The sequence below is a fragment of the Aspergillus melleus genome (assembly GCF_016097325.1).
Source record: "Aspergillus melleus strain CBS 546.65 chromosome Unknown contig7, whole genome shotgun sequence".
In the NCBI taxonomy this organism is placed as follows: domain Eukaryota; kingdom Fungi; phylum Ascomycota; class Eurotiomycetes; order Eurotiales; family Aspergillaceae; genus Aspergillus; species Aspergillus melleus.
In genome coordinates, this window is record NW_025763376.1 from 1,707,375 (window position 1) to 1,731,608 (window position 24,234).

The 24,234-nt window shown below is 50.4% G+C and overlaps 7 protein-coding genes across 7 annotated transcripts; 3 read left to right on the plus strand and 4 right to left on the minus strand.

The window, feature by feature from the left end:
* Positions 1–9,148: 9,148 nt before the first annotated feature.
* Positions 9,149–9,526, plus strand: LDX57_011513 (uncharacterized protein; the record flags this gene model as incomplete). Its single annotated transcript, XM_046093257.1, has 1 exon — positions 9,149–9,526. The coding sequence occupies one exon, from the start codon at positions 9,149–9,151 to the stop codon at positions 9,524–9,526; it is 378 nt and encodes a 125-aa protein (XP_045949235.1).
* Positions 9,527–10,074: 548 nt separating this feature from the next.
* Positions 10,075–11,116, minus strand: LDX57_011514 (uncharacterized protein). Its single transcript, XM_046093258.1, has one exon. The coding sequence runs from the start codon at positions 10,897–10,899 to the stop codon at positions 10,165–10,167; it is 735 nt and encodes a 244-aa protein (XP_045949236.1). The 5' UTR covers positions 10,900–11,116; the 3' UTR covers positions 10,075–10,164.
* A 1,492-nt stretch (positions 11,117–12,608) lies between these two features.
* Positions 12,609–13,714, minus strand: LDX57_011515 (Gfo/Idh/MocA family protein; the record flags this gene model as incomplete). The annotated part of the gene is made up of 2 exons (XM_046093259.1): positions 12,609–13,612; positions 13,669–13,714. The coding sequence occupies 2 exons, from the start codon at positions 13,712–13,714 to the stop codon at positions 12,609–12,611; spliced, it is 1,050 nt and encodes a 349-aa protein (XP_045949237.1).
* Positions 13,715–16,826: 3,112 nt separating this feature from the next.
* Positions 16,827–18,717, plus strand: cbhC (putative cellobiohydrolase; the record flags this gene model as incomplete). The annotated part of the gene is made up of 8 exons (XM_046093260.1): positions 16,827–16,908; positions 16,965–17,033; positions 17,084–17,378; positions 17,431–17,684; positions 17,745–17,882; positions 17,970–18,227; positions 18,366–18,607; positions 18,673–18,717. The coding sequence occupies 8 exons, from the start codon at positions 16,827–16,829 to the stop codon at positions 18,715–18,717; spliced, it is 1,383 nt and encodes a 460-aa protein (XP_045949238.1).
* A 146-nt stretch (positions 18,718–18,863) lies between these two features.
* On the minus strand, positions 18,864–20,669 carry LDX57_011517 (uncharacterized protein; the record flags this gene model as incomplete). The annotated part of the gene is made up of 1 exon (XM_046093261.1): positions 18,864–20,669. One exon carries the CDS (start codon positions 20,667–20,669, stop codon positions 18,864–18,866), a length of 1,806 nt encoding a protein of 601 aa, XP_045949239.1.
* A 787-nt stretch (positions 20,670–21,456) lies between these two features.
* Positions 21,457–23,190, plus strand: LDX57_011518 (uncharacterized protein; the record flags this gene model as incomplete). Its single annotated transcript, XM_046093262.1, has 2 exons — positions 21,457–22,210; positions 22,276–23,190. The coding sequence occupies exons 1-2, from the start codon at positions 21,776–21,778 to the stop codon at positions 23,188–23,190; spliced, it is 1,350 nt and encodes a 449-aa protein (XP_045949240.1). The 5' UTR covers positions 21,457–21,775.
* A 129-nt stretch (positions 23,191–23,319) lies between these two features.
* On the minus strand, positions 23,320–24,124 carry LDX57_011519 (uncharacterized protein; the record flags this gene model as incomplete). The annotated part of the gene is made up of 2 exons (XM_046093263.1): positions 23,320–23,973; positions 24,023–24,124. The coding sequence occupies 2 exons, from the start codon at positions 24,122–24,124 to the stop codon at positions 23,320–23,322; spliced, it is 756 nt and encodes a 251-aa protein (XP_045949241.1).
* Positions 24,125–24,234: the final 110 nt, after the last annotated feature.

Below are 24,234 nucleotides of genomic sequence, written 5' to 3' on the forward strand. Positions count from 1 at the left end.
GCAGGATGCAGGATTCAATGAGGATCCGGGTGGATTGAACCGCTAAAACTTCGGACGTTTCGCGTTGGAGGAGTGGTTCAGGGACAACCGAAGCCCATGGCCCATAACCCATGGATGACGAAGCGTGGCTTCTCGTTACTCAGCGGAACAGTCGAACCGTTCCGTTCCTGCCTCATCGAGCTATTATTAGGGCTCACTCGACAGTGACACTGACAGGTACCAGGAGCTCCATGGCAAGCATCTCTCGGGCGAGAAGATCAGAAACCAGACCGCGGCCAGACCCGTCGGTGGAGACTCGTTTCTGCAGGGAATTTGACTATGGATTTAAGCTTATCACTCTGGTGTAACCTCCCCAAAGATGTACTGTACATATATATCGGACTATCAGTGCTACTTCGCTATCATAAGGAAGATGGCTTTGTTGACTCGATTTTCCCTCTCTGCAACAATTCCATCATCTGTTTCCATCCGCTTCCATTCCGTCCGGCGCCGACTTTTTCCTGTCGTGTAGTCTTGTCCTGTGATGGGAAGCCCTTCGAGTCAACCGTACGGAACTGACCAAGTTCGAATCAACCCAATTCTGGAACCCTTCTGGCTAACATACCCCTGACTACCCATAAGTATCGCTAAGAATCGCTCTGCACGATAGCTCCTACGACTCCACCGTCAACGCCGATCGCGCTGTCACAGGGTAGAACTTGCTCCTAGGCAGCAGCCTCCGATATGTATACAGCATTGCGTCGTAATGCAATCAGAATTGCTTCACATTTATCGAGCATGAGTGAGTGCCTTTCTCTGGAATCCGTAGTCTCCGTAGCCTATCAGCACTCGTTTCTGCCTTTTGACGAGAGAATGATGCTATAGTCCGCTCGCAACGGCTTTCTGGATTGGCCACCCTCGGGTGCATACTTCATCCTGGCAGCATCCTATGCCAGAATGGCCGCATTACGCGAGTCCTTTCCTTCATTAAGTTCAGCTATGACAGCACTCTCACGTCGACCGTGTGAGTCACACCAGAGTCCTAATGATGGCCATCTCCCCCCGTCCCTGAGATCTTTCTTTCTTCCCTCCCACGTCTCTCTGCTTTGTAGTATAGACAGCCTACTGTAGCACGATTCCATCCACTTTTCTGCTGCAGAATCACACAGACTTTACTCTTCTTGCTGTATTCTCCTCTTCCATGCTTGTCTTTCATGATTACTGACGGTTTGAATTAGATCTCTTGTGTCGAGCAGTTGACGCAGCTCCTGCTTCTTTCTGGTCAGCCTGGTCAGCTCAACGATTCAGTCGTTGCTTCTTGGCCTTGTCTTCGACTTTCTCTTTTTTGACTCGCTGCTTGAGGCCGTCTTTGTCTTTTTCTTTCTTTTGGGGGCGTGTTTGTGCTGTTTCTTTCTCTCTCTTATGTTGGTGCTGCGGTGTTGAGAGCTTTAGTGTGTCAAGAGGATGCCGTTTCTTTCTTTCTGTGTTATTCTTATCTCTTCGTCGGCTTTTTGCTGACATCTCGTCGACATTCAACTGGGCTCCCAGATCAACCAGCACAACAGGCCAAGTACCTAGCTGGGGTCATCTGGGAGTTGGGTGGGCGGGCGTTCCTGGTACGTCCTTTCTTTTGTTGCCCTGGACAGACCCAGTCCAGTCTCCTCCTTGAGAGGTGTGCGCTTCTTCCTCGCGTGAGGTTGAGCTTGATCTTGCATGATCGGTCCAACGACCACATCAAGAGCCATTCACATGGCAACTTCCCTTTCTTTTCTTTTCTTTTCTTTTCTTCTTTTTCTTTTCTTACTGCATTCTTCTTCTCCACTTACAAGATCGTCTTATACGTTCTTGTCTTTTTACGGAGGGAGGGAGGGACTGTATCTTCTTATATAGCTTAGGCAGTTTCTTTTGTTTGTGGTGGGTGGGTGGGTATGTACCTACCTTGGCGTTCTCTTTCTTTCTTTTCGTTTTTCTGCTTCTTCTTCTCCACCTACAAGATCGTCTTACATAGGTCTTACTTTTTACGGAGGGAGGGAGGGACTGAATTATCTTATATAGCTTAGGCAGTTTCCTTTGTTTGTGGTGGGTGGGTGGGCATGTACCGACCTTCGCGGCTTTCGCTTTCTTATCTTTTCTTTTGGCGTGTCGTTTGGGCGTTGTTGACCTGGGCTTTTCTGATTTGGGTGTTTCTTGTTATCGGGTTGGCATTTGCTGGGGGCACTTGGTGATCGATCTGGACATACGGACTGGTGGTCGTCTTTCTTTTCATTGGCGCATTGGACATGAAGGGATTTGGTGCTGGGCTGGGATGTTGTTTTTTTCTGGTTGAGGAGGATTGGACTAGGGGGCGGTGTTGGGTGTGGGTGTTGTGTTTTTCTGGTTGTGGAGGATTGGTGTCGACTCTGGCTGGACTGACTATCAACGGCGTCGACATCGACAATCTAGGGCGACTGGACCAAGCCCTGGCAGGGTGGCAGGGACGGGCTTGGGCTGCCTCGAGGTAGCATGTTGGTTTGGCTGATCATCGAGAACAGTGAGTCTACCCATTCTGAACTTGTAAAGTAGGTGCTGATATTGTGCAGCTTTACTGCAACGTGCAACTGGACCAAGCCCTGGTAGGGTGGCAGGGACGGGCTTGGGCTGCTTTAAAGCAGCGTGTTGGTTTGACTTCATCATTGAGACTAGTAAGTCTGATTATACCAAACCTGAGAAGCAGCAGCAGCAGCAGCTGATGTTGGTCAGGTTTTTTTGGCAACATGCAACATAGCCAAGCCCAGGCAGGGTGGTTGGGACGGGCTTGGGCTGCTTCGAAGCAGACTTGTGGCTTGGCACGATCAGTGAGAAACAGTGAGTTTGGCTTTTATCTTAGACTTGGAAAGTGGCTACTGATGTTGTGAGGTTCCTGTATAACTTGACCAAGCCTTGGTAGGGTGGTAGGGACGGGCTTGGGTTGCACTGCTTCGAAGCAACATTGTGGTTTGGCTGGACCTTTTGGGGATAGTGAGTCGACCTCTCATTCTATAATTGAAAAGCAGTTGCTGATATTGAGTGGCTTCTGTGATAATCGACCAAGCCCTGGTAGGGTGGCAGGGATGGGCTTGGGCTGCTTCGAAGCAGCACTGTGGCTTGGCCTCATCATTGCGAACAGCGAGTTTGGCTTTCATTCTAATCCTGATGAGCAGCAGCTGATACTGGGAAGCGCTCTTGCGTCTTAACCAAGCTCTGGTAGGGTGGTAGGGACGGGCTTGGGCTGCCTCGAGGCAGCGTGTGGCTTGACATTGCTATTGAGATCGTGAGCCTATCTTCCATTCAAATGCGAAAGTAACTACTCAACTACTAATACTGGCAGAATTTCCTGTACTCGGCCAAGCCCTGGTTGGGTGGTTGGGTCGGGCTTGGTTTGTCTCGTTTGGGCATATGGCTGGGTTCTTACTGGAAAGAGTGAGTTTAAATGTGCGGTTTTGGGAAGCACCTGCTGATATGGGAAGACTTCCTGCAACATGGTCAAGCCCTGGTGGGTGGTTGGGACGGGCTTGGGCTGCCTCGAGGCGGCGTGTGGCTTGACTGTTGTTGAAAGCAGTAAGTCTGACATTCGACTCGAATTTGCAAACAACCACTGATCGATATCTGCGATCTGCCTTTTTCAGCATCAAAAGCACCTAGGCCAAGCCCTGGTAGGGTGGTAGGGACGGGCTTGGGTCGCTTCGACGCGACGTCGTGTTTGGCTCCCGTGGTGGAAACTTGTAAGTGTCGCACTGAATCCAATTATTCAGAGCATCTGCTGATATCAAGAGTTCTGCGTGCAACTTCTTGGAAATACGCGTTTTGGCCTTCTTGGATATGGGCGTTGGTTATCGGCTTCTGTTGTCTGGTTTTGGGTTTCTATCAGCTTTCGTTCTGGCGACTTTCTTTTGCGGCGACATCGGGATTACCTCTTCGCGGTTCTGCTCATCATCTTTAGCTCAGATACATCACCAACGACGTCGACATAGAAGGCTGCTTGACCAGGCCTTGGTAGGGTGGCAGGGACGGGCCTGGGTCACTCGACAAAGCAGAAAGAAAAATTCGACGTTATTTTGAAGAGACTGTGAGTTTGATGCTGTTCTCAAGATTTGTGGACGTTTGCTAACTTCGTATGCAGGGGTTGGGAGGACACTTTAGTGGTACTGACCGACTGACGGCTGATGATTGACAACCTGTGACTGACGATTGATGCCAGATAATCGATAGCTAACAAACCACCGATTTTCTTTTATAGCTTTGGAATTTGACTTAATCTGACCAAGCCTCGGCGGGTGGTTGGGACGGGCTTGGGTCACAAAGTGATAGTGGGATTTGTGCGGCTATTGAACTGTGAGTATTCGACTGTCCAAATCCCAAGAAAGATTGCTGACTAGCAAAAGAATTAGCAGATTATCCTTATGGCCTTTTTTGCCACTCCGAGTTAATCTCGTGCTTTTACCCACCCTGGTTGGGTGGATGGGACGGGCTTGGGTCACAAAATTGACGGTGGGTCTTTGTGTGGTTACTGGACTGTGAGTATTCGACCGGTCAAATATCAAGATTATGTGCTGACTGGATCAAGGTGGTAGTGGGCCATGCTGCTGCCTATATTGAGTATGACTTCGTTTGACGGATTTCTTTCGCGCTTTCACCAAGCTCTGGTCGGGTGGATGGGATGGGCTTGTGGTCACTGTGAAGTTGGCTTGCTGCGGTGATTGCCGTTGGGAAACGGTTAGTTTATGATTGGCCCCAAAGGGGAAGAAGTAACTGATATCAAGCGCAGTATAGTTGGCGTGTCCGAAGCCACGACAATGACGTCTTTTTGGAGAAACCCGACCTTCTCTTAGGACTGCTACCAAGCCCTGGTTGGGTGGATGGGACGGGCTTGGGCCACTGAAGTGGCTTACTGTGCGGATTATTGCTGAGAAAGGCAAGTTCAGGATTAGTTGCAAAGATAAGGAGGTGACTGACTTTATGTGAAGTTCGAATGCTATAATAGCATTGACGTTCCTTTTGAGAAAGAAGGCGAAGTTGGCATTGGGATTGCTACCAAGCCCTGGTTGGGTGGATGGGATGGGCTTGGCTGTCTTTGCAGAGATACTGGGCTCTGACGGTGACTTGAAAATCGTGGGTTCATATTCCATTTCTTCATTTACTTATACCTACTGATTTTCCGAGGCCATTTGGATGAATTTCCTGCAACCTCAAGGCCTGTCTCAGAGCTGTTATCGAGTCCTGGCTGGGCGGATGGGACGGGCTTGGGTCTCTTCGCAGAGACATTGCTTTGGCGGTTATTTGAAAATCGTGAGTCTAATTGCCATGCTTTGGATCGAATGTCCGTACTGATAGTTCGAGGCCATTTGGATGAGTTTCCTGCAACGTCTGAGCATAACGTTTGACTGCTATTAAGCCCTGGCTGGGAGGATGGGACGGGGTTGGGTCTCTTCGCAGAGATATTGCTTTGGAGGTTACTTGGAAATTGTGAGTCTAGCAGTCATGCTTTGTATTGTTATTTGGCTTGTGATACTAGAGAAGACCGACAGATAATGTTGGTCTATTTCTCCACGACTTACTTCAGGGACCATGCTAACGATTCTTTTTTATTCTTCAGTATCCTCGGACCTCCGACCACGGAACCCGACCATAAGCGACCCGTTCATTCGAGCTATACCTTGGTAACATTGGAGTCTGGAGTTTCTATTCGGTTCGCGTCGCTCTATGGCAAGGCCGGGATGGCCATTGGATAGGGTTGAGAGTTACCGACTGAGTGAACGGGCACGAGGAGGAACACATCGGGACATCGGCGTCATTTCTCATTCTATTGTATCGTCACTGACTTTCGACGTAACTTTTTGAACATCAGACAGACGACAACCAATTCGGTAGCCACCTGAAACAAGGTGGAGGGTTAGGGGCGGGCCTTCGGTCGTTCATTTCAACCTGACGATCAATCAACGCAACTTCGACAAAACATTCGGTAGCCACCTGCGATAAGGTGGTGAGATGGGCCAGGAGAAGACTAATCTCCTTAAGAAAGACCTATACTTGCGACGACGTATCGACACTGGGACTCTTCAGCAAAAAACATTCGGTAGCCACCTGAAATAAGGTGGAGGGTTAGGGGTGGGCTTTCGGTCGTTCATTTCAACCCGAGGACCGATATATCGACATCAAACTATAACGATACCACCCGATTAGAGGTGGTGGGAATGGGGCGGGCCTTCGATCGATTATTCAGACGTGACGACCAATCGATATCGACTATATTGATACTGCAGCTTTTCGACAAAAAACATTCGGTAGCCACCTGAAATAAGGTGGAGGGACAGGGGCGGGCATTCGATCGTCTATCTCAACGTGAGGATCGATTAACACCAACTATCTCAAGATCACGAAATTTCGACCAAAAACATTCGGTAGCCGCCAGAAGAAAGTAGAGGAGGGGCGGACTTCTGGTCGTTCATTTCAGCCTGACGACCAATCGATATAGACTATATTAACACTGAAGCTTTTCGACCAAAAACATTCGGTAGCCACCTGAGATAAGGCGGAGGGAAAGGGGCGGGCATTCGATCATCTGTTTCGACCTGGATCGACTAAAAGCAAATATCTCAAAACCACGGTTTCTCGACAAAGTATTTGGTAGCCGCCAGAAATAAGGTGGAGGAACAGGAACGTACTCTCGGTCCTTTATCTCTGCATGGCGATCAATCAACTATAACAGCACAGTTCTTCGACAAAAAACATTCGGTAGCCACCTGAAATAAGGTGGAGGGATAGGGGTGGGCCAAGAGAAGCATAGCTTCTCGTTCTCAGTTAAACCAGTACCGACACATCAACATTAAATTATAACGATACCACCCGATTAGAGGTGGTGGGAATGGGGCGGGCCTTCGATCAATCATTCCGACGTGACGATCACTATCAACATCCATACACCAATATTGAGCCTTCTTGGCCAAATACATTCAGTAGCCACTTGAAACAAGGTGGAGGGAATGGGGTGGGACAACGATCGTTCATTTCAACATGACGATCAACAGCGACGACAGTAGCACTTTGACTTGCGATTTTCCGACATTGCAACTTTCCGACCAAAAAATATTCGGTAGCCACCTGAAATAAGGTGGAGGGAATGGGGTGGGACACAGATCGCTCAAACACTCGATATCAGGATCATCATCAATATCAGAATTGACATCGCTTCGACTTGTCGACAACAGAAGCATACGGCAGCCACCCGCCGAAAGGGTGGAGGGTTAGAGGGCGGGCAACCTATCAACTTCCAGCATATGCAGGTTCGATTTGATTTCGGACGAGAACCGCACGACGTCGCTTCTCGACGCGATCAGCGGAACCACGGACATATGCGACTGGGTATCTGGTAGCTTATATCGTGGCTTGGAAGGTGACGAGGCATTGGCGATGGCGGTATCGTCGAGTTTCAATTTCAGAGACCATTGGGACGTGGGTGCACAGGGAAGAGACTACCTCTGTGAGTCTATTCCTGCAAAGTGGGAAGAGACAGTCGATCAACTGCTAATATTGGTATCTAGAGCTTGGCGTATACGTACACCAAAACCAGACTGCGGAGTGCATTGCAACTGTCCACGGATTGCTGCGTCCATGCGAATGGGCGGGTGGTTGGTGGGAGCAAACCAAATATTACGGCCATGTTGCAGCTTCCAATCATTTTGGGCTTGGGCTTGGGCTTAGGAAAGAAAACAGTGGCTCTGTCTCTCGGAGGAAATGGTTTTCTATATGAGTGTCTGTGTTCTCAATGTGCGTCTTTGTGAATGGGTGGGTGAATGGCGGACTTTGCAATCCTGCAGGGGCTGGTATGATGTAGTGTTCGGTTGGTGAAGCCTTTATTGATGACTGTATAAAAGTGTGAGAGCAAAAAAATGGATTGTTCGGAGGTTTGGGAGCATTGCAGGAAGAAATGACATTGCTCACCTCAATATGCTCATCTTAAGCTCGAGTAAGCATCAATGGTAGCCGGCAAGGTCTGGATGAGCTCAGCAACTGAGATCTCGAACGCAATCCTTCTATGTGGATTTGTGGTCGAGGCCATCCAGTGGGTAGGCAACTAAGGACTTCGGGAAGAGAGAAATTTCAGAGTGGATCTGATTCACTGCGGTGACCTCGCTGCCTGGAGCTTGTGGAAGGATCCAGGGAAAAAAAGGCAAGTGACTACGGAAGTCGCAATGCCGAGGTATGCAGTGAATGGTGCAGGCCTAAGTTTGGTGGCGAGACCATTTTGATGAAAATCTCCGGTTGAAGGGAGCTTCCAGCAAGGTGATGACTGGTCAGAGAGTGAATCTCTAACTGCAGAGGCTGGCGAGGATGGGCCGTTTTTGATCAGCTGACCCTGGGCATAAATACTCCCTCAAGCTCCCCCGTTCTTCCACCTTCTTCCTCGCCTTCCCCAAGACTCTCAACAGAAGACCTGGCTTCTGAACTGCTTTCCAGTCTTCGTGAGCTGATAACTTGATGTTGATTGGTATAGCCATCGCATGACTTATGTTATCACATAAGCTAGGCTGCCATCGTCAGGACTTTGACTTCAACTTCCACCTTGGTTCGATATACCCTCGCCATACCCTCGACATACCCTCGACATACCTTCGGTGCAACTCCGGATTTAGAAATGGAAGGCGGCAAGGTCCGACATGGATGATTGAGTCTGGGGTTCAACAAATGATCTGGATGTGGGACTTCGATATGGACCTCGGCAAGGGCATCGACAGGGAAATCGCGCGGCACGAGGTGGATCTCGACTTGGACTTTACTTCAACATAGAGGAGCACTCGGATAAGCAATATCTAATAGAGCTGACTGCACGATTTCGACAATCTACAAATACTAACTGGTTATCGGGTGGTGCCTGCCTTTAGGTAAGGCTTCACCCCCATGCTAATTATTAACATATAATCTAGTTCTTTTCTATTTGGACACGACGGTGTATGAACTGTAGGGATTGGGGGGTAGGATAGGACTGGACTACGACATAACGAAAAGCGACAGTTGGAATCCGACAGGGTCAAGTGTTGAATGCTTTGAGGGATGACTTCGATCGATGCGAACGAGCCGGACGAACCGAACGAGCGAGCCGAACCGAGGACACCGGACGAGCGAAGAATTTAGTGGAAGTATGGGGGCCCGACCAATGTCGACAGGATATTGCAAGAGGGTGGAGGATCTCAACTTGGGCGGGCTTGAGGCTTGGGACACCACATCGACTGGAACGAGCGCGCGGACCGGACCGGACCGAGCGAACCGGACAAACTGGAAGGACGACCAACTATCGACACGGGAGGTGGGCGGGAATACGACAACGGACGAGCTCGGCGGCACAGCGAAGAATAGAGGGGCAACGACTGGAAACGAGGACCAAATCGACGAGCGAACCGAACGGTCAAACGACGAACCGAGCAAATCGATCGAACGGACGAACGGGCAAACGAGTGGAGGAACGACAGGGAGCTTCGACAGGGGTGGGTGGACCGAAGTACGACAACAGATTCAGCAGGATAGCGAAGGATAGAGGGACAACGATGGGGAACGAGGACCGACCGGCGAGCGAACCGAGCGAACGGACGAACGAGTGGACGAACAGGAATGGTATCTCGACAAACTCGACATGGAGTCAAGAATAGAGGGAAAACAACAAGGAACCGAAAGAAAGGGACACAGGTGGAAGACCAGCAAAGAAGATTCGACAAAGAGGGGGATGGCAGGAGAAACAACGACGGGACGCCAACGAAAGAGATGGACAAGTATAGAGACTGAGGGCCGAACGAACGAACCGAGCCGAGCGAACGAATCGAGCGAACCGGGTGAACCGAATGGACGACATTTTATACTCCCCGGAGTACACTCATGATCCCTCGGGTCACGGAATCTTTTGTTTATCTTCGTTGCTCTGTGCTTTGCACAAGCAACAACCCCCTCTTTTTCACCAATTTGGTCGGCATGCCCGGCTGCTTGGAGAAGAAAAGTAGGCACTACTCAGAAAAGGAATCACAAAGATGGATGGCAAAGGAAAGCCATGGACGATGCTTCATGATGATGCATGCAAATAGAAAATGTCACGGCTAGCAAGCATGGATATGATATTTCGCTTCAATGATACTCTGTCTGTTACTCTAGATATACAGGATCTGCATCGTAGATCAACCCAATTTAGAAACCAACAGAAACCTCATATCCTTCCTCTATCTCCTGCACATCGAAATTAGCTTTGCCCACACAGTCTCCATACTCATACGGCTTTCCAACGGATCCCTCAACCCCCTCAACAGAAGAGATCGGATCCCAAAAGCTCGCATTCGTCGCAGGCAACGAGTCACACGTATGACTGGGCTGTGCGTTCCATGGATAATATTCCACAAACCCGACCTGCGAGTTCGTGATCCCGCCAGCGCCCTGAGGCAACGTATACGAGCCGATATGCGTAGAGTTTCCATCCTGGGTATCGACCAGCGTCCCTGTCCAGGTTGTAGTCCCCTGCTCGTTCTCAACCACCAAGTGGTAAGTGCGGTCATAGGGGGCAGGGATCTCGACGCTGCAGCTCACTCCTTCGCCACCGTCTGCGCCGTCGCTGCAGTTGTCGTCGGAGCTGGTGGATCCGGGCACGAAGCTGGAGAACACGGCGTGGATGATGCTAGTACCGGTGGTGGTGTCAGGACGGGGTTGGAGTCCTGTGTATCCGATGTCAGAGAGGCCGTGGAAGCCGTATTGCTGGGCAAAGTAGAAGCCTGTTTCGTGGGGCGCGTTGGCGATGGATATCGGGAAGGTAATGTCTGTGAGGCCGGTGGATGGGGCCCCTGTGACGCTCCATTCTACTCCGACGAGGGCGGAGGTGAGGGTTGGGAGGACGGAAAGAATGGCGGACGTTTTCATGGCGAGGTTTGGCATGGTGCTGGTGATCAATTCAGTGATCGATTGCTGGAGGATGGGAAAAGCTAGACGGAAAGGACTGGTTGTATATAAACACTTTATTGCCTGGCTGGAGTGTTTGAAGAATGAGAGGAATACGCAAGGGATAGCTAGCTAATATTGTAAAGAATGTATGATTGATCGCTCAACGACCAAGGAGGATGCAAGACAGAAGGACAAGGAACGAGTAGAGATTGTTGAACAATTCTGATAATTTGTGTTCCGTCAAGGCAGCCATATGTCAGTATTTATAGCTATTGCCTGGAGGGTAGTAGACGGTTAATTCGGCATAGGTACTCATAATCGACTGAGTCGCGCACTGACCCCATGATGAAGCCATTAGAAAATCGAAATACAAAACTGGGGTTGAATGGTAATGAATGGTAACATCAGGCTAACCGACCATCTAGTTGAAACAGGAGTTAATGAAGGGTTCGAGATTGGCCTCACGATGATTTGACAGGCAGCTTGCCGATCGATCGCTTATTGTCCTCGGCTCCACTGGACGAACCCAATATCGACCTAGCAATGTAACATTGATCAGATCATCAAACCCTGAATGCTCCGGGACTCGTGTTTCAAGATTTTAACGCCTTGAAGACGGACAAGCGGCCTAGGCTTTTGAGCAAGCTCCGACAAGTGAAGTATCGTTCTTGTTTGGAGAAGGTGGAGCCTGTTCCTCAAGGAAGCTATTGTGGAGCAACGATATTATCTAGGAAGACGGTATGGGTGGGTCATTATCTTCAACCAGGAGACGGACGACAAAGAATTGTTGGGACAAGAAAATAAAAACAAAAAAGATGAAGGATAAGGCGACAACCACAGGGTCCAAGTCCACGAGATTAGTTCATCTTGCAATGCTTCGTGCACATTCAGGAATCTGACCTTCTCTATGCGCAAGTCTAACCCTCTGCCCAGCCCCAGCACGGAACAATTGTAGCCTTGATATTCCCTCGTCTCTGAGTTCCTCTGGATATGGTATTTTCTTGTCGGAAATCGCGCTTCAGTAATCACATGAAAGCCCGCTGGTCCACAGCAGCCGATCGATAACAATGTCCGGCAATGCTTGTTCATGATTCATCACTTTGCTATGGTATTCGGTCGGGAACAAACTAGAATCATGGGAAAGAGCGATATGCTCAGGCCAGTGACTAGGAGAACGCACTGAACCTGGGGTAAGGCAATTCTTTGGCAAGTACCGATGGCCGAAGGACGTACGATGAGCAATCCGGGGAGTCATTGGCCTCGAAAGCTATTAGTAGACTTTCTGTAAGCAGTTGCGAATAAAATGAACGCATGGGTGCGAAATGATTATACGACCAAAATTCCCTATGCCCTTGGATCGTCTCATTCATAGCTTTATTCATATCATTAGAGAAAGGCTCGGCGACATACGGGCTTTCATGGATGTGACAATGAGGTGTTCGGAATCCATGGGTATGAGAACCGTGGCTGGCCAGAGAAGAGGAAAGGCAAGAGCAAGTACCAACGAAGCCTGAGGCATCCGTGGTAACCTTGCGAAGATTTCGTCACCGATCATCCATCCTCTCCCGTTTCAATCAACGTACACAACAGAAGTTTCTCCGAAAGCCATCTTGTGGCACCCTGCCTGTATTTGTGTCTGCCCTTAAGATCTAGCAGCTCGAAACCACTGGATGAGCGGAATTGAGCTCAGGAGACTAATTACACTAAGGACCAACAGAAACGTCCCCACCTCCAGAACAAATGCTTTCGATCACGGCAAGATCAGCAAGAGCTTCCCTCGGTCCAGCCTTCGAATCTGCCTTTCCGAGTGATGAAGCATGAAGAAACGCTTTGATTTCTTCTGAGACGCCTTGCCCATCGATCACATCCTCACTCAGAACCTTACCTCCTCCATCCTCGAGAACGATTCGCCAACCGCCATCTGCCCCAGAGACTGTGACAACCTTTTCATCACCCACAAAGATGAATTCAAATTTACTTTTGGCAGATGCGAAACAAATACTCAAAGAACCCAACGTCCCATTCTCGAACCTTAAAGCCGCATTCACCGTGTCCACAGGTGGGAGATGAGAATGGGTTTGCGCGACAAGACTTGCAGTACTGACGATTTCTTGGCCCGAGATATACCGGATCAGAGCGACAAAATGCACTCCACCGTCCAGGATAAATCCCCCTTGATACTCGGGGTTCTTGCGCCATTCGGTTTCGTACCATTTGTTGCTAACAGGACGAATGTTCGACCATACCCGTGCGTGAACGTGCTTTAGACTTCCAATTTTTCCTTCCGCGACGAGATTCCGGACATGGGTGAAGCCACGGTCATAGCGAAATTGCTCCGCGATGGAGAACACCAAACCTTTTTGTTGAAAATCCTTCTCGTATTCGAGGATAAGCTGGGAAGCGGCTGCCACGTCTTTCGCGATCGGCTTTTCGCAAAGTACATGCTTGCCTGCTTCAAGACAGCGTCGGACAACGGTGGGTTGTACTAGGATGGGCAGAACAACGATGCAAGCTGATATGTCGCTACGAGAAAGTAGATCCGATAAACCTCGGCCATGGGCTTCTTCCTCATCGGAGTACACGTCGATTTGGGAGGCTGAAATACCGAGATCGTCGGCTGCAGATTTCAAGGATTCGGCTGAACGAGTTGAGCGCGAATACACCGCAAGGAGATCGGCTTTATGCTCGGCTATCGCAGGAAGATGGGCTGGTAGATACTTGTTATTCTCGTCAATTTGTGACTTTTGAGGTGGTTTCATTTACCCTCTTTAGCGAATATCCCAGCCCCGAGAAACGCGATTCCGACCATGATGTCACGAGCTTGAAGTTATGCTGCTATTTGACCGATCTCAGGATTTACAGCAGACGCTGTCGTTGGAAAACCCCCGCGTTTATCGAGCCAAATAATGAATTGATGTTGTCAGTCAGCTCCCCGCATCACCAAGTATAATCCGGCCCTTGCTCCGGCACCGAACCGGCTAGCGTGAAGTGAGGATTCGATCTACTAAAGGAATACTTGGGAATATGTCCGATCAATTCTCGACAGGAGCCCTCGGAGACAAATAGGGATTCTTAGAACGAAAAACATGAATGACATGTCATCATTGACAAGACCGGTTGATTTAAACATGTTTCCCCGTCATCAATGTCGATATGGACGAACCATTCGACTTAGTGGATCCCAATTTTCAACCAAGCAATGAAAAAAGCGCGTGGGCGCTAGAAAGCCGGTCCCTGAGACATACATCAGATGCCTGGGTTTTACTTAATGAGATGTTACATCTTTCATTCGGGTGGATCTGGGGCGATAAATCAATGACATATCAGTGGCTGATAGCAAAGTGGTAGTCAAGGCAGATCCAAATTACAGCGTGTTCCACCTACCGTCTTGGTGAAATGGGCTTCCAATTCTTGCTCGTGAGTAGGGCTGTGTCGGAGGCTCTCTGCAACTGCCCACCACAGGATACATGGGTCCAACTCGTTCTCCTGAGCTGTTACTCTGCTGGCGCGCAAGGCTGTGTAGCTGGAACTGGACAGCACAAGTGCTTGTGAGAGGCAGAGACTCTCCCCATTCTTTCACTTTCATTCATAATATTTTTGGCTCATGGTCACTCGCTGACAGGCCTATACTCCATGCGATCCTTCATCAGGAAATTGCTTTTCTGTCTCGGTATTTTAATTTGCTGCGTCGCGTATGGAAAATTGCATTTTTATCGCGACCCTGGTAGTTTTTTGACGACAAGAACAATGCTTTCGAACAGCTTTATTCAGAGCACCGCAAGAGAGAGATAGATGATTTTTACAATCACGAATAACTCCTACCACAGACGAAGACACGAAGTCGGGTCCTCGTCCAGCCCTGTGTGCGGCATTGACTTCGGTACAAAGAAGGAATGCCCAATATCTGGAAGTACGTGCTCGATCAACAGTCGTGACTGTAACATGCTGATCCAATAAGTCTGCACTAGGGAGCCTAGTCCAGGGGCTGACCAGGCAGGAAGGACAAGGTTTAGACCTTACCGTTCTTATCGCCGAGGCCAACGCATCAACGCATTCAAGCTGGGACAAACAATAGGCTCACAACTTGGCCGACAACCTATATACGTATAACGTGTCGACCAAAGAACAGTCGTACCTATATCGTCTGCAACAAACAAGGAAATACTCGGAGAAGGGCGCTTACGATTATGTTTACGCGTTGAAACCATGCTTCGAAGCGGGAACACCGTACGTTGCGATGTTGGAGGATGACATTATCCTCGCCGATGGGTGGCTCATCCGTACATTGACAGCTTTAAAGCGAATTTCCTCTTCGGGTAGAAGCAACTGGCTCTACATGTGGCTCTTCAACAAAGAGCTATCTATCGAATGGGCAAATCAATATGTACGGGGGAACAATGAACACTGGATTATATTTGGAATTGGAGCATTCCTCTCTAGCTCTGCGCTTTTTGCACGGAAGAGATGGAGGACAGCGCGGAGCTGGATTAACATTGAAACATTATGCATTGTGGTTTTGGTTTTGAACTCGACCTTGGTCATATTATTCTTTCCGTCGGGCAAAGCTTCGTTTATGCCGCCGTCGCCGGGAGTCGTCGAGGAGCCGTTTGGCTGTTGCTCAAAAGCAAAGGTATTCCCGAGAGAGAAGATACCGATGCTTATAAGCTTTTTGGAAAAGAAGCGAAAGGGTCAAGTTGATTTACTACTGAATGATCTGGCGGAGGAGGAACAGCTGGGTAGATATGCCATGTATCCGGTCAGGCGCAGCATATCGGTAAGTTATATTTCATTCTTTTTCTTTTTCGTTTCTGCACTTCTCGATCTTTCTTGTCTCTGTTCCACACTTCTTCCTTCTGCTTTTCCTTTATTGAAGTGAGCTAACATAAAGAAAGGTCTTGAATCTGCTAGAAAGACATTAAAGACCGAAGCACAAGCCATTTGGAGCATGGCGTTCGAAAACCCCGATGCTTCGGCGCTAAGGACTGAGTATCTACAAATGGTTAACGACTATTACTCTCGCTAACAAGAATAGTGACACAGCCTGAATTTGTACATAGACTATTATGACAGCCATCGGTGAATATGACCAGAACAAATCGTCCGCGGATGTCCTAGTGGACCGACAATCACTTCCCCACACAAGTAGACCGAGCATTTTGTCTATTGGGTTCTAAATGCCGTGAGTAACCCCTAGTTCATATTGCATGGGAGAACGGCCCGCGGAACCGTGCAAGAAAAACCCGTGCACACCAATAGAATCGGTCGGCAAAAGTAGACTGAAATGAGACCTGAAAAATTGAGCCCTGCAGATATGCGGAGTCAACAGCATAATTAAGCTTAACCGACAGTTCGATCAGCTGCAACAACTGCCGGGTGTAGTTCCTTGCCGAAAGAGGCACGGCCATGGAGAACGTATGATTTCGCCATGCGGGGAGCAAACAGGTCTGGTCAATGATTATGGACGCTAATAGCCCGAATTCTTAGACCCTGAAATCGTCATTTTCTAGACTGATAGAATGGTCTGGATGTCTTGGCTAGGGTCGAGGTGGAGGGGATGCACTACCAGGACATGATTCCGGGTAAAGTGCCATAGCCTAGACCTACACTGCTTCAATGTACCGACTAGGCGACATTCATTGCACAGAACGCCACATAAAGCCACTCATATCGGTTCTGAGCGGAGACAATGTGGTCTCTCCGGACACCACACAGCCGATATGCAAGTGACGAGCCGTCTTGTGACCTTCTCTTTCCTGCTTATTCTCACGATGGCTAATGGGCAAGAAGCATTCTCATGGCCATGCCAAATAAACCACGGAAAGCCGGGAGTTCGGCAGCCGATTCCGCATCGTGTATGGCTTTTGTTACTATATAATGCGCAGTTACGCCGGCAATTGGAAGTGCAACCCATCACAAACAAAATGCGGTACACTTCGAGTCTTGCATTACAGGTGTTGCTCTCCGCTGCAGCCGTCCAGGCTCAGCAGACTCTTTGGGGTCAATGTGAGAACTTAAGCCCAGCGTTCCTTTTCTTCACGAAAATTGACTCACCATTACAGGTGGCGGAGCTGATTGGTCTGGACCCACGAGCTGCGTCGCAGGTGCAGCGTGCAGCACCCAAAACCCCTGTATGTCTGCCTCCAAAGCCTTTTGCAATTGAGACTTACCCAGAGACCAGACTATGCTCAGTGTGTGCCTGCAACTGCAACTACCTCGACTACCTTGACTACCTCGACCACTCTGAGCACCACGACTCGGGTTACTACTACCACCGCAGGAGGATCAACCACGACGAGAACTACCACCTCGGCCACCATCACGTCTGCGCCATCTTGTAACCCGTTCAGCGGATACCAGCTCTACGCAAACTCCTACTATGCCTCGGAGGTGCAGAGCCTGGCTATCCCTTCTCTGACAGGCTCTTTGGTCGCAAAGGCTAGTGCTGTGGCAAAGGTGCCGTCGTTCGTATGGCTGTAAGTAACACTTTCACCGCACCTGCAACGAAACTTCACTAATTGTATTCAGCGACACGGCTGCCAAGGTTCCCTCCATGGGTACTCACCTGGCGGACATAAAGTCGAAGAACGCCGCCGGCACCAGTCCCCCGATCGCAGGTATCTTCGTGGTTTACGATCTCCCGGACCGGGACTGTGCCGCTTTGGCCAGTAATGGCGAGTACGCAATCGACAAGAACGGCGTCGCGAACTATAAGGCATATATCGATTCTATCCGGGCCCAGCTGCTGAAATATTCTGATGTGCATACCATTCTTGTCATCGGTAAGTCCCACTCCATCTTAATTATTCGGGAAATGGGTCTTTGAAACTAACGCAAACCAGAACCTGACAGTCTGGCCAACCTCGTAACAAACCTGGACGTGCCTAAATGCGCGAACGCCAAGTCCGCCTATCTCGAATGTGTCGACTACGCGTTGGAGCAGCTGAACCTGCCCAATGTAGCAATGTATCTGGACGCGGGTATGTCCTCTCTGCCCTGTGGACCTCACACCACAACCTCTTTGGAGATATGAATCCCTCAACTAACCAAGTCCATGAACAAACCAGGACACGCGGGATGGCTCGGCTGGCCCGCCAACATCAGTCCGGCCGCGCAGCTCTACGCATCGGTGTACAAGGACGCCGGGTCCCCCGCCGCACTGCGTGGCCTGGCTACTAACGTCGCTAACTACAATGCCTGGTCCATCGGCACTTGCCCTTCATACACGCAGGGGAACTCAGTTTGCGACGAGAAGAAATTCATTAATGCGATTGCTCCGCTTTTGCAGAATGCTGGCTTCCCGGCTCATTTTATCATTGATACTTGTGCGTTCTTTCCCTCCCCCTCTTTCATTCCAGTCAGGCCCAATATATCTCTCCTATGTCTCACAGGCCCCCCAATAAGGATAGCAGAAACAAAGAAAGGAGAAAAGCACTAACCACTGACTCATCTAAACAAAACAGCCCGCAACGGCGTCCAACCCACCAAACAAAACGCCTGGGGAGACTGGTGCAACGTTATCGGCACGGGCTTCGGCGAGCGATTCACCACCAACACGGGCGACTCTCTCGCCGACGCCTTTGTCTGGATCAAGCCGGGTGGCGAGAGTGACGGGACGTCTGATAGCTCCGCGACTCGGTATGATGCGCATTGCGGATACAGTGATTCTTTGAAGCCGGCGCCTGAGGCGGGGACTTGGTTCCAGGTATGTTGAGGTTCTATTCTTGTTCCGGTTATCTGATGGGGGTTTATGCTGACGTATTGGGGTAGGCGTATTTCGAGCAGTTGTTGGTTAATGCGAATCCGTCTTTCTAAGGGGTTGATCGAGCAGGGTGGCTGAGGTAGTGACCGATTTTGTTGACTAGGGTGATAAGGGAATTTGAAGAGCCCTACGCAAACTTCCAATTCTAAGTTTCAGAAGCGAAGTGCTACTCAATCATTTCAAAACCCTGCCGACTCTCTCACCATCTCTCAACATACTTCTGAAAGAAACCCACATAATCAAACAAACTCCTCTTATAAAACCTCGTAAAGCGTCCATCCGTCCGATTCACCCCCTGCAACCCATACTGTTCCCCATAACTCCCAAACTCGTTATTATCTTGCAACGACCACGCCAGCGCCCCAATAACATTCACTCCATCCTCCTCCCTCGCCTTCATCGTCTCGGATAGGAAATCGTAATAATACAGCGTTCGCTCGAGGTCATATCGCTGCGCCGACTCGGACCGCTTACTTTCCTCGAATGGGTTGAATCCGTACTCCGCGATCAGGATCCCGGACGGTCGGTACGTGTTCCAGATGTATCCGAGCTGTTGGCGCACGTACTGCGGCGCGATGTATGCGTAGTCGTTGGATGCGTGGCCCATGGCCCAGCCGTTGGATTGGATGTTGGTGAGAGAGACGCAGGTGGGCCAGGATGGGTGCGAGGTGTTGGTGACGCATGATTGTTCGTCTGCGAGGGGAGTGACGAACTGAGCTGTGTAGGGGTCGAAGGACCAGAAGTCCATGGTACTGTGTATGTGTGTAATCTGGGCGTCTGTAAGAGGTGTGAGGTTTGTGCCGTTGGTGTTGGTGTTCAGGGTTTCCTCGGGGTATTGCTGGCCGAGGAAGAGTGGGTTGGCCATGATGCCGAGGATGAAGGACTGGTAGCGCGTGGCGGCGGCGTGGTGGGTTGCGTTTTTGAGGTCCTGTGGGACGCCGAGGTTGTGCGCGAATTTGAGAGTGACCTTGCCGGTACCGCGGAGGGTGTCTTTGTACCATCTGTAGACGTCGGCGTGTGCGAGGAGAAGCTGCGTGAGGTCGCCGTAGGAGGAAAGCATGAGGCCAGGGGAAATGTTGGGTTCGTTGAAGGTTACCCAGTAAGGTACGCGGTCGGCGTAGCGGGTCATTGCGATCTGGGCGTAGTAGAGAAAGTGGGAGCGCAGGGAGTCGACATCCTCAGTGACAGAGGGGGGCATGTCGGCGTGGTTGAGCGTGACGATGGGCGTGACGCCGTACTCAAGACAGGTGTTGATGAGGTCGTCGTAGTGATCTAGACCTTGTTTGTTGATCGGGGATCCGGCCACACCGAAGGGCAGGATGCGCGACCAGGAGATAGAGAACGAGTAGTAAGGAACCCCGATGGCGGCAAGACGAGCAATGTCTTGCTTGTAGAGGAAGTAGTGCATGTTTGCTACGTTGGAGTCGTTGAGACTGCCGGTCTCAGAGGACAGGACGTTGCCGAGTTCATCCAATTTTCCGGGTCCACGACCTTCGAGCTGTAGAGCTCCTTCAATTTGCCATGCGCTGCTTGAGACGCCCCAGATGAAATCCTTGGGGAATCGGTATCCCGTGTCCGGAGGCGCATTGTATAAAGCCGGAGGAAAGACCAGCTCAGATTTTGCCACTGGAGTCGGGGATGCGGTCGTTGTGAATGGAGGCGACGTGGTATAGGAATAATCCTTCCACAGTGCAGCGTATGCGCTTTGGCCATACTGACCGTCCGGGGAATGGGTAATCGTAGGATTGTATGAATACGTCGTGGTAGTGACGTTATCCGGTAGCAACGTAGAGGCATCACGGAACGGAGGAGCGAAAGGGGTTGGGAAAGAAAGCGAGGAAGGTAGTGGCGTCGCAAAAACATCTGACGTCACCGGAGTATACTGGAACGATGAGTAGGAATGGGATGCCTTAGGTGAGGGTGAGGCCTGTGGAAATGCCAGCGCTGGAAGAGCGCACTCGAGCGCAAGACTTCCAATGGTCAACCAAGATTGACTTGAAGGCATTTTTTTGGGTTTAACCTGTGTACATTGAATCGCGCACTGGAAACCCCGCAAATTCAATTCTTAAATATTTGCAACCGGAATAACCTCGGGGTGTCCGATCAGCTTCACGATCCCCGCAATATCGCGGGGAATGACGATCATCGCCAGTTCGGATAACCCGAGAACTCAAGGGGAGGCTATTTATTCCCTTAGGTAACGGAATCTTTTAGCTCGGAGCAAACGGGCGGCAGTTGAAAGTTCCATGGCTCTGTTTTCGCGTGGTCTTAGTAAGGATTGAAACTGTCGGTCTTTGGGTTAAAATATCACATACCCCGCAACCCCACAGCGTTGTTATAACCCTGAAGAATCAGATATTTATTCAGTGGAGTCAGGAAAGGCGCAGGCGTCTACCCCACGCTAGAGTTATAGGTCTCCACTCCGAGATGCTGCCCTGTTTTGAATCGATTAATATCCCCAGATAAGCTTTTTCATGACGCGATAGGGGAACTTCTGGAGCTCACGTCTGCATCAAAAGGTGATATAAAATGTGATATCAACATCTTTCACCTGTTGTGGAAGCAAGGGGTTGCTGTGGGAAAGGAGAGAACCGAGGCAAGGGATGGCGGGATGGCATAACAGAGATGATGGATAACTGCTGCCTGCACTTGAATACAGAATATGAGCATTTAGAAACAAATCATTATTTACTCATTATTCTGCTGCGATTCAAGAGGGCTCATCATATTCAGCCTACAATTCACCTTCTGTTGGGCATAACAGCATTGACAATGATGGCATCTGACAATTACATTGCACATGCGCAGCGCAGCCCTAGCTAGGGGTTGCCATTTTGAGCTACTACAACTGACCTTACGATATCTATGTCGCAATAGAGACACAATAACCTTCAATAAAACCCCTATTCCCTAGATATCCGCCAAGCAGAAGATATACCCGGAGATCTAGAGCTCCCCGACGCCAAAACCTTAGACATTCTAAGCACATTCCAGGGGCAAGGCATCCTTCAAGAACAGGAATGCACTCCTGCAATAAATACAAACACCCCTCCTCCCAACATTCACAGTGGGCCATGTCGCATCTGAGCCCTGGTGCTCACACACTGCACCATGTGGACGCTCCTCATACTCGCATTCATCGCGGGCCACATATCACTCGCAATCTGTCAACACGCTATTCCTCCATCGCAAGATGCCTGGTATGATCAGCCAATCGACATCGACAGCTACGCGCCGGGTCAGATAATTCGCACCCGTCAAGTCTCTAACAGGCTTCAATCGCTACTGACTCTTCCCGTGGACGTCTCGGTCGAGTCCGTCCATCAGTATATGTATCGGACGACAGATAGTTTGGACAATGCAGTCGCCGCGGTGACTACTCTCATGGTGCCGTATGATTCGCATCCCACAAAACTACTCGCCTATCAAACCGCCTACGACACCTCCAACGCGGATTGCAGTCCGTCTTATACACTCCGGTACCGATCTTGGCTGGACGGAACAACCTCGTTAATCAACAGCACTGCCCCAAGTGACATGCCACTCGTAAGACCCCAACCCCTCCATCCCCTTCAACCCATCCAAACTAACAGCCTATCCTTTTGGAACAGCTAGCCGCAGCCCTCAATCAAGGCTGGTGGGTCCTCACAACCGACTACGAAGGCCTCGACGGCCACTACGTCGCGGGTATCGAATCCGGCCGCAGCACACTCGACTCCGTCCGCGTCGCCCTCACCGAAGGCCAAAAGATCGGCCTCTCGCCCGATGTCCGCTACGCGATGGCCGGATACTCAGGGGGCGCACTGGCCTGCGGATGGGCCGCCGAGTTGCAGCCCTCATACGCGCCGGAGCTCGAGTTTGCGGGCGCCGCGCTAGGCGGGACGATTGCGAACGTGAGTTCCGCGCTCCGACTCATCCACGAGAGTCCGTTCGTGGGGCTTGCGTTTCAGGGCATCCATGGGTTAGGGAAGGCGTATCCGAACTTGACGGAGTGGTTGGATGAGAACTTGCGGCCTGAGAAGAGGGAAGAGTTTTATCATATTGCGAGGGCGTGTACGGTTAAGGAGACGGCGGAGAGGGCGGGGAGCCAGGATATCTTTTCGTTTTTTGAGGGTGGCGGGGACGCGATTGAGGAGGATGTGCTGGCGTCGGTGCTCAGGTGGGCTGGAACGATGGGGGTAAGGGGGACGCCGAGGATGCCGATGTTGGTGTATAAGGCTGTCAAGGATGAGATTAGTGCGGGCGAGGATACGGACGAGTTGATTGATAAGTATTGTGAGGATGGAGCGACAATTGAGTATCATCGGGATCTGGTGGGGGGACATATCACGGAGGCGATTACGGGGTCGGCGAGCGCGTTGAATTGGATATCGGAGAGGTTGGATGGGAAGAGGGTGAGGCATGAGGGATCGTGTGTAAAGCGGAATGTGGTTCTCACGGACCTGGATAGAGGCACGATTGCTTATTTCGGGAAGGAGGTATTTAGTTTGTTGAAAACGGTTCTGGGTGGGATGTTGGGGAAGTAGGATGTTTGGTTCATATGTATAGATTGATATTTGGTATTCACATAGTGCTTCACAAGATAATATGGCTAGAGAGAATTGATATCACCAACTTGCGAAACCAGCGACTTGTGGGGAAGTAACCCTCCCGATCTACTCAATGGCGACATCTGCGCAGGACAGATAGATCTGTCCAGTCTGCCAAGAGTTCCACTTGAAAGAAAGCAGAGTATGGTTGGAGACGTAGTCCGGAATCTTCACCTTCTTCGTCACCGTATAACCCCCGGCAATGCTGGTGTAGCACGAGTTCAGCTCCGCGTTATCCACACCTTGACACTTGGGCCTGTCCGAGGCCTCGAACCCATTACATGTGAACCAGTCATTGCGCCAACACGCCTCGCCCTCCTCGCAGTCCGCACTGTACCCGCATTCCTGGCCGTCGACGTCTGTGCACTTCAACAGGCCCTCGTTGAAGCAGTCTTCCGCCTCCTGCTTCTCATCCTCGGTCGGCAGGTAGTCGGGGTCGAGCAGCTTGTCGACAATATCTTGGTTCTGGCAGATGCGGTAGCTGAACATGCCGCCGTGGTCGCCGTTGTGGTCGACACACCACTGCACTTCGATCTCGTCGCCGGCTTTGTACGTCGCGACAGTCGAGGTGCCCCAGTTGCTGGTGGGTTGGTTGTAGTCGATTCCGTCGCGGGCGTTGTAGCCGCAAGGGCCGCTACGGCTGATTGGGGCGGCGTCGAGATCGGGCCAGGACTCAACGGGCTCAAGGATGGCGCATTCGGGGCAGGAGTCAACTCCGGCCTGGAGCATGGTTAGAACTTTGCTATAGAAAGGGAAGAGAGGTGCTGACCTCGTTGCCGAGCTTGGTGCGGCTGTCAGGGATGTACATGTATCCGTGACCTGCCACGGTGGTGGCAAGGGCCAAGGAGAGGACGGTGTTGACTGTCTTCATTTTCAATGTGAAGAGAGGCTGTTCTTGATGTAGAGAATTGCTCTGAGGTTTGCTGTTGAACAATATAATCAAGGCAAGACCTCAACGCCCTTATATACATGACTAGATTA

Excerpts from the sequence above, each read along its gene's own strand:
- LDX57_011514 (XM_046093258.1), bottom strand. The coding sequence starts at position 10,899 with ATGCCAAACCTCGCCATGAAAACGTCCGCCATTCTTTCCGTCCTCCCA.